General features: G+C 40.6%; 1 protein-coding gene across 1 annotated transcript in view; it reads left to right on the top strand.

Moving 5' to 3' along the window:
• The window catches only part of Rapgef5 (Rap guanine nucleotide exchange factor 5), a 234,306-nt gene that overhangs the window by 29,181 nt on the left and 195,235 nt on the right, over positions 1-9,890 (top strand). Inside the window, exons 2-3 of the mRNA XM_004626459.2 lie at positions 6,056-6,106; positions 8,240-8,346. Of these exons, the coding sequence (XP_004626516.2) occupies positions 6,056-6,106; positions 8,240-8,346 (158 nt within the window). The remainder of the gene's footprint in view (positions 1-6,055; positions 6,107-8,239; positions 8,347-9,890) is intronic.

Genomic DNA, 9,890 nt, shown 5'->3' with positions numbered 1-9,890 from the left:
GTGTCCATCGATGATTCTTGTCTGCAGCACTTATTACTGTGGTGTTTCCCTAATGTGATTTGCTGTTTCCTCTTTTTGTGGCATTTAATAATTGGTATTATTCTGTGAAGAAGGGCTGTCCTTTCTCCTAGAACCCCATTTATTGCTTTACTCGGTTACTTACTTACATCAGCATGGGCTTGTGGCTGTTTATCCTGTGAGCTGTTAAGTAAAGACTTCTGTTACTTTGGGGCTCTCTGGGCTCAGATTTGGCCAATGGGAGCTACTTTGTCTTGCTGCTGTGGGAAGGGTCCTTCTTGGAGTGCAGTATAACTAGATGGGTTTGTGTTAATCAAAGTAGGGAATTCCATGGCAAGTAGAAGTGAGCTTGTTTGTGATTACATGAAGCAGGGAAGCCGACCCTGATAGGCAAAACTATTCTTATTTGAAAGCACATCCTAAAAGAAAGGTACTTTCCTAAAGACATAATGAAATCAAAACGATGAAGCTATTTCTGCGTACCTATCATGTCTTTTCCCAGAAGCTTTGGGTTCTTGCTAATTTATCTCTTCAGGGAGGCCAGATTGTGAAATGTTTGTAAATATTCCCAGAGCCCGTTTCCTTTCTCATTTTAGCTTTTACATGCGGAAACGTGTTTGTACTAGAATGCAGCCCTTTGATATTGGGAAGTCAAGTTAAGTTTAATTCCACAGATGCCATTAAGAGGGTGTACACCTTCAGAAGGTATGCAGGTCCTGTGCCTCAGCACAGACGTGAAGACGGTTGGCTTAGGGCTGTGTCTAGGGTAGTGGATGCAGACGCACCCACCTACCCACCACGGCGGCGCAGGTGCAGGGTGGGATTTGCTGGACAGAAGCTCTTTGTTCTACACAGGCACTTGCAGGCTCAGCCTCAGATCCCAGAGCTGACTGTAATGGCTTGCACCTCCTTTCTCTGGCAGGCAGGATTTGTACTAGAGGTGATGTTTGAGGGGTGCACCCAGCATTCCGCCACAGCTGGAGTGGAGGAGGAAAGGAGCATATTTTCTTTCTAAATCATTGATTTTTACAATTTTATGTTAGCCTGGTGGCACTTTAGGACAACACAGAGAACTTGAGAAAAAAAATGGCACAGGGCTCACTCTTAGAAATTCTCATTCAGTGAATCTGCGTTGGGACCTTGGTACCTGTGTTGTTTGTTTCCCTTCGGTTTCCCAGGTTCTGTTTACATCCAGGATTGAAAACTACTGGACCTAGCCAGTACTATGTGTGATTTTTTTTTTTTTAAATAAAATTAGATGTACTTGTTTGTCCTGTTACTCTAAAGTCATGTTCTGTGGAGCAGCAACTAAAGACAGGCTCAGGCTATACACTTGGGCAAATGTGTAACCTCTTTTGAGTCTGGCTTTGTCATCTGCAAAATAGAATTAATAATTACACCTACTTCACTGTTTTTCAAGGATAAGCGATAATGATGCATAAAAAATAGTATAGTTGGGGCCAGGGAGATGGCTCAGTAGAACGCTTCCCTGGCAAGTGCAAGGGCCTGAGTTCAATCCCCAGTTCCGCAAAAAAAAAAAAAAAAAAAAAAAAAAATACAGTCTCTGACAAATAGCAGAAAATAGCTGTTATTATTTACTAACATGTAGCATGTTATAATAGAACATGACTTTGGAATCGACCAACTTTTGTCTGTCCTTGCTCTAACTTTCCCGTCTTGGGACTTTTAGTAAAACATTTCTCTAAACCTCCAGCCTCTTATCTATAAACCCAGGGATAGACAAGTGCACTTACTAATATGGAAAGATGCTTAAGCCAAAGAGTTGCTCAGTAAGCCTTTCTGTCCCCTTCCTTTCACTCTGCTTTCTTAACATATCTCGGGGAAATGGCTGTGTTATGATTTCCAGAGCATCATTGACTTTGGTGTGGCCAGGCTAGGTTGAGATGTTATTACACACGTTCTTTGTGGCCATGACAGGCTGTTGTGGGCATGTTCCTTGGATCCCTAAGGAAGTGGCGATGGCCCACGTGGCACCCAGAGTTCATACAGAGCCGTGGTTCCTTTCCCATCTACCTCCGCAGCTGGCTGTGCTTGCCGGTTTTCCCAACACTGAACTCATGATCACCTTGTAATTCTCAAGCCTATGAACTAGCTGGGATTCTGTCCTTTTAATCTTTATCAAGCTTTGGTTGAGATGTAAGTTTATCTTGGAGTTTGAGAAGGAACACTTCCCCCCAGAAATCTGCTAGGTGGCTTAATAGATCACAGTCTACTGTTTTATTTTACAATCTCTTAACATATGTGTCCTCCAGTTACTTATGAAGCTTTTCAGATTCTTAGGTCAGTAAGAAATTCAAGTGTACTTATTCTTCAGTTTCATCTCGTATTCTACCTGATCACCTAGAATGGGAAAAGGGCAAGTGGCTAAAGGTGACACAAAATTGTATAATGAAACAAATGCTTGCATTATTAATACACCTGGCAGTTCTTTTTGGCTCTTGTTAGTAGCAGGTTATGTCATCCTTCTGTGCCAGTTGAAATGACTCAGTCTTTCTCCTTTATTTTTCCCTTTTAGTAACCTAAGTAAGTGAATCTAAGGGTGATATTAAGGGATCTCCTTTACAAGCTGGTGAAATGTGTGCCTTACATCTGTTACATTGTTCTGCAAGATATTTTTAGGAATTCTAGATTGAGCTCCGTGTTTGGTTCAGACCCAGCTTCGTGGTCTATTACAGTTTAATTTGAAGGGATACCAACTCTTTTTTTTAGAAGGTAGTATGGCTGCTACTCAATTATATTCCTAAATCATATCACTCTTTTTTATGGAACTTCATTTGTGAATATTAAAGGACTGAAGTTTTCTAATAAATGTTTAAAGTAAGAAGTTTGCCTAGAATCATTTGGAGAATCATTTTCCAGGGTTCATTAAAATGAAAGAAGAAATAAATTCGAATTGAAGTCTATTTCCATTCATGTTGTTAATATTCTTCTCATTGGGATATATATGTCTTTTATAAAATAATCGATGCACCCAAATTAAGTAGTTCTAAGCATTGGAAATAAAGAGAAAAAGATGAATCATCACCTATCTGTACCTTGTTGTTATGTGATATTATGGTGAGCCTTTTAGGAGAGGATGCTTGGCTTTGATAGACTATGCAGCAATATCGAGCGTATCAGTAAGACCATCAGGATGAGGAAATAATTTATGGCTTTAAAGTAAATTCTATGTTTTCTAATAAAGGAGTTCTGTAAGTAGAGATGGTTTCTTGGTCTTGCGTCTGCTTATGAAGTTCCCACAGTGCCTGACCAAGAATTCAGTAGGTGCCTCATAAATATGGAATGAGTAGAAAGCAAATTGCTACAGGTGTGGCAAGACAATGCCTTGGACTCCTGAGAGGAGAAAACCCGGGGGCTCAGTGATGGGTGAAAACTGCTAATACTATTGGAGGAAAGAATGTTAACAGAGGGAAGGGTGCGTTTTCTAGGCTGTTCTTCTTGCTCTTTTGCAAATAAATGCAGGACAGCAGCCCTGCCCTGTAGGTAGTTTTGAGTGGCAGTCTTGGTCCTCAGTGCGTCTGTCCTGAAATTAAATAACAATTCTTTCCTGGTACCTGTTAAAAATGAGGTGTTGGGTGGGATAATCCCTGTCAATTTTTATTCCCTTAAACCTGTGGTCCATGCTATTTTTGGTCAGTACTGAAAATGGTCTGTACAGACACAGTTAGGAGAGTTATTTTAAGAGGTCAGTACTTTACTGAGATCCACAAAGAGCTTTGTGGCTTCCTCTGAACCGAGTGAGCAAGTTTGAGAACTGCTATCCTAGAGTGTTAATAAAATGCAGCTCCCCTGGGGCAGTGAAGAGAGGGTTTGGAGTTTGACAACAAATCTAGGAATCGTGTCCTTTAAAAGACAGCTTTTACTATTTTGCTCTTGTCCACCACCCTCTGGGGCATGGGAGCTTATCTAATAGTGTTATCTATTCTATAGAAGGATCCCATTGCTTTATCTACTCACCTTACCAGTCTTTTGAAACAAGCCCTCCATGGGGGAAGTTTCTGTTAGGTAGGATTGTGTGAGTGTAACACTAGTGTGGAGATCGTAGATTGAGGGTGGCAGTACAGAGAAAGACAAGTGCTTTTGTTTCCTTTTGTGAAAATGGTTCTGCCCAGTTCTTTTAGAATTTAGCTATCTAATCGTTTTCTTTTGAACTAGATCATGCAAAGTACTTACTTTGGGAGGGGGGTGTTGTTTATTTGTTTTTACTAAATTTGGTATTTAGATAAGTAACAAAGAGAGTTGATTCTGATCTGCCATATTGATTTTTAAAATTCTTCTTGTTAGGTGAAAAATAACTTATTATGATGATTGATCTTCATATTATCAATCTGGTGCATATGCAAGTTTTCAGATGTTCAGTATTTCGGGAAGGGAATGCATTACGTAGGCTTGGATGACAGAAGTCCAGGAAGGGGCAACTAGACTAGCAAAAAAGGATGGAGCTTAAAAATGGGATGTCTACCTTAAAACAATTATTTTCTTTGAAATAAGTTGGCAAATCTTTAAGAACAGAATATTCATTGACATTTCTGGATAGAGAATTGATACATGTTATTTCAGTTTAATTAAAAGATGAGTGGTGTATTTGCTATGTGGAAGGAAGATGAGGCACAAGGAAAATTCACTTTTTTAGGCCAGACTTGGTAGAAGATTCAGAAACCAGAAGTGATGACTGGTAGGGTATGTTTCATAAATTTAGCAAATTATTTTAAGAAGGGGAGGCAGCAGGCTAAAATCTGGAATCTCAAAAGACAGCAAGGCTTGGCTAGGATGTGTAAGGAGCTTTTAAACATAGGTTGAAAGTTCAGTAAGTGTTAGTTCCTCTGTTCTTTTTCCAGTACTGCAATGGGAAGTGATAATAGTTTTCCATTGTGCTTGAAGCACATGTGGGTGATGGTGCCGCTCACTAGATTATTGGGTAGGAAAAATTAGCTCCCACAAGTCAACCCATTCAGCATGTACTTAGTGGAAGTATAATAGCTAAATAAATAAATATTAAAAAGAAATACCTCTATAAAGGTCCTTTGCTATATGCTGTGCAAGCAAAGCAATAGAAGGCACCAAGTTCACTATAGAAATGTACGGGTTCCTTGAGGTGAATGCATAGACTGAAAAACAGGCACTGCCACAGAATAACATCAAAGTCAGGCACTCCAAACAGTGTGGCGGGAGCTTCACCCCGAGGTGACTGCACAAATCTGGGCTCTGAGTGGCATTCAGTGAAGTGTCAAGGCATGAGAGCTTGAACATGGAGAATGGGGTGACCCAAGGCAGGGATATGAGTGACAGACTCTTCTAACAAATAGATTTTGCTCAGTTGTAGGAGGACCCTGATAGGGAGGTGGAGAGAGAACTCTAGAAACCCACTGGAGGTAGATCATAGTGGAGCTAGGGAGCTTGGGTTGACTCGCATAAGTAAGAAGGGATCTGCTCTAAGAGGGAGAGGTTTCAGGAGATTCGCTTAGTTGAGACTGGCGGATGGCTTAGAGCACGTGGTTTGAGCATAGGGACATCCTAGAGAAGCTGAAGCAGCAGCTGAGGTAGATAGCAGTGCCTTAAGGGCTGAGAGTGGTGAAAGTGGGAAAGGAAAAGAAGTGGAATTCAAGTCACATTAATGATAAAGTGTCGTGCACAAAATTCTGATCTTTCCATTGTGCTTTTCTCTTCCTCCTCTTCCTCCTCTACCTCCTCTTCCTCCTCCTCCTCTTCTTCCTCCTCCTCTTCTTCCTCCTCCTCCTCCTCTTTCTCCTCCTCCTCCTTACTCCCCATTGTGATTTCATTGGTTGCCTCTCTAGGTTGGGAGCTGTTCTAGTGGAATGCCCTGTCCTGCTGCATGAGTGTTGAGCAGATAGTTGCCCACTGTGAGAAAGAGGCTAATGTGGACAGCCCAGGACTTGAGATTCCAACCCACTTTTTGGCCTGGACACTCCCTGGGCCTGCTACTGATGTGTGTATTTGCTGTTTGGGTACAAAGGTTTCTATTTGATTCTGATTTCCATTGTTTTCTTTTTAATAGACTCTGTCACGAAGAATTTCCAATCCATACCTTGAACATACACCTTCCCAGGTATGATTATTTTTCTTTCTGTCTCTTTTACTGTATTTTCTCTAACAAAAGTTCACAAGTCCTGGTTCAGAATACTCAAGCTATAGCTATTACCTCTGCTCCTCCTGGGGCTTCACAGGAATGCTGCAGTGATCACACTGTCTCACCTACCAAGGACGACACAACCAAGATGTTTGGGATGTTTTGATCATTGTATCATCATTCAAGATGTTTGCAAGATATGAAAAAAATATATATGTATATTCCCATTTCCACATCTTTTATATGAGTGCATTGTTAGTATGGCAGAGTAAATGTAATACATTAAAGTAATATATTACTCAGTTTTCCTTCTTGATAGAAACATCATATTTTACACATAGTGGATCATTTACACTAGAAAGTTGATGTATATTTAGAGTTGTTTAGTAAAGGATTATCCCTTTGTGTTCACTGGTAAGAACACATGAGTATATCTACATTGTATTGCATAAAAAAAAAAAATCGGGCAACAGACATTTATGTTCTTTAGGATAACAGAAGACTGAGATTTCTAAAGGCAAGAACCTTCTTATGATGCTCCCCACTGTAACCCCAGCATCTAGAAAGGACCTGGCACATGGCAACTGCTCATGAAATGCCTCTTGAATGACCGAGTGAATCTTGGAGGATTTTAGGACTAGTCAGATGTCAGCTGACTCACACTTCTTTCCTTGTAATGCGTTCATCATCTGGATTATTCAAGCTTTGATTGAAAAAAAAAAAAAAAGACTTTAATGTGTTAAAAATAAATCATTTCCAGCCATATCTGGTGGTTCACATCTGTAATCCCAGCACATGGAAGGCTGAGTCAGGAGGATCACTGTTTGAGGCCAGCCTGGGCGGGCTACAAAGTGAGTTCAAGGCCAGCATGGACTGCATTGTGAAACTCTGTCTCAGAGAATAAATAAATAAGAATCATTTCCTGCCCTTTTCGCTTTCTCATCATGTTGTATTTAGGTAACAACATCAAGTCATACAAAAAAAGCATAAAGTTGGGTTTGACAAGTTCCCCATCAAATCATAATATATCATCAATGTGTTTTCTCTGAGTAAAGATAGCCAGGAACTGGAAGAATAATGCAGGGTGGCGTGCTTGCCTAGCGTGCATGAGGCCCCAGGTTCAAACACAGCAGTGCAAAGCAAAACAACTCAATCTATATTAATTTACAAGTATTTGTCTTCTGGAGGTGGCTCGGTTTTACTTAGCCTCCTTTGCTAAATAAAGGCCCATTGTTGTGCTTTGGAGGATGCGCAGAGGAGGAGTAACTTTACACAGGAGGACCTAGACTCCTTGAGGGCTGCAGAGTACTCTACTTCATCCCCAAGAATCGAGAGACTTATATGGGAGAATCAGGAGTAAAAAAAAAAAAAAAAAAAGGTTTAATGAAAGTTTTATCTGGTGGATGGAATCGTGAAGTACTATCCGTGAAACTAAATAGCTTGGGATTAACTGCGAGCTTTGGCAGTTAAGCAGAGCTTGAGAGAAGTCAGCCTGCTGTCCAGCGTAATGTGGTCCAAGATGCTCACTAAAGAGGGGAAAATTGTTTTCATATTTCCCAAGATCTCTATATGGACACAATATCAGCAGGGCAGAATTAGTGTGCGCTATAAATACGCTCTTCTGTTTGTTGCAGCAATAGAAACACGATTTTTTGTGTGTCTGTGTAACACAAGGTCTCACTGTGTAGTACATGCTGGCCTTGAGTTCACTATGTAGCTCAGGATGGCCTCAGATTCACGGCTGTCCTCCTGCCTCAGCCTCCCAAGCACTGAGATTGTAGGTGTGCACCAGCGTGCCTGGCTGTATTTTAAAATAGTCAATATTTTACATTGAAAACTTTGTGTTTAAAAGATTTTATTTATAATTACAGCTTAAGTGAAGCACTTTAGCATTTGGAAAACAATTATTATAATTTAATGGCATAAGTGTACCAGTACTCAAATAAAATAAGGTAATTATAGGTCTGTAGTTACACAAGCTAAAATGTACCTTAAGCTTGGAGATTTGGTCATGATCTTTGGTGTACATCATGACATCAGGAGCTCACCAATTGTCTCGTCGTCATTCTACATTTATACTAACGTACATTTTCGTCTGTCTTTTCGGTTAAGATTTATGGAGAGAATTCGTCTTGTGCAGGAAGAGCGCTGAGGAATATTATTATCCTTCAGGCAGCTGAGCTGGTAAAGGACAGAGTGAACCTCAAGGGTTTTTACAGGTAATGCAGTTTCCTAACATCTTGTCAAAAATCCTCCTTCGGGGAAAAGAAAAAGATTGTGTTAGAATTGTGACCTAATCAGAGAAAGGTGGACCGTCTTGGTGTTGGCAGCCGGGGTGGGGTGGGGTGTTGGTGTGTATCTCTTGGGGACTCTGGTGGGGACCTTTTTTCTGTTCACTTTATTCTGTGTGAGGCTTCCGGTTCTGAGGTTGTGGAATCCCCCAGCCACGAGTGTGGCTGCTTCTCAGCTTGCCCTGCCTGGTAGGTCATATTTTTTAAAAAAATGACCAGTGTTTGCCCAGTCCAGTGTATGCTGCACTGGCAAATTCCAGAATAATAGATCCTCTCTTTAGGGACTTTACAGAGGTCCTCTGAGGGCTTCTGGGAGCCCTCCGGTGAGAGAGGCACCTTCTTGGGGGGTACTGCAGCTTAAGGAGAGGCAGGTTGGTGAGCGCAACCGTGGGCTGCCTGGGATAGTGAAGAAGCAGAGATGTATTACGCTAAGTGAGTGCATTCCTAGCCAGTTTTACAGTACAGATGGACCCATAGTGGTCACTTTGGAAGTCTGAAACACCGTTTTTTTGTGGAGCAGTTTACAGAAAAAACAAGTCTGGGTATGCTAGTGCATGCCTATAATCCCAGCCCCCAGGAGGCTGAGGCAGGAGGATTGCTGCAGGTTTGAGGCCAGCCTGAACTACACAGAAAGACACTGCCTCAAAAAAAAGTAAACTACCAGCTTTTGACTTTTGCCAAGATATTAAGCTACATTTTAAAAAAAACATGAAAGAAAAAAATTATTTATTATCACTGTGCTTTTTAAAACAGTGCCATGTAGTAACATAAACAGTAGAACTAATTTTCAGAGTAAATGACATAAAAAAATTGGAAATATAAAGGATGATCCTTTAAATTAAATAAGTTTAGCTTTTTTAAAAATTTATTAAAATATTTATATTTTCTCCATTGACTACAAATGGAAAAATTTTCCTTATGGCCTGGATTCTGGGGAGAAAGACTCCCTCTGTATTAGGGCATAATTAGTACACAGCAAAATGCACAAATCTTAAGTGGGTATGGTTTGATGAATTATCACTTATTGCACACCTGTCTCATCATTATCTGTGTAACCATTATCATGACAGAGGATTTTCATGCCCCAGAAATTTCTTTCATTCCTCTTAACACTTGATAATAGCCCTTGTGCGCAAGTATTTTTTAACATCCAAAACTAGGCAGAATCTGTATTCTTAAGAACCATTAATTAAGCAAATACAGGGTGTGGGGAAGAACCACAATGATGTAACATTTTAAGATCTTATATTTAATTAATTAATCACACAAGCCTTTACAGCACTTTTCAAAAATATGTCATAGATTAGATATTATCAGTCTGTCTACAGAGAGTGTGCCAGTAGCCACTCTTTCTCCCCTTAGCCTGATGGGCTAAGAACCATCAGGACAGAGCCGAGGCCAGGTAGAGTAGGCAGAGAGAAGGAGGGCCTTGCTGGGTAGACTACTTCCGAGTCCTGTCCTGTCCTGCCCTG

The sequence above is a fragment of the Octodon degus genome, unplaced genomic scaffold (assembly GCF_000260255.1).
Source record: "Octodon degus isolate 3935 unplaced genomic scaffold, OctDeg1.0 scaffold00015, whole genome shotgun sequence".
Classification (NCBI taxonomy): Eukaryota; Metazoa; Chordata; class Mammalia; order Rodentia; family Octodontidae; genus Octodon; species Octodon degus.
Note: the sequence above shows the minus strand (reverse complement) of the source record. Positions and strands in the feature narration are given on the sequence as shown.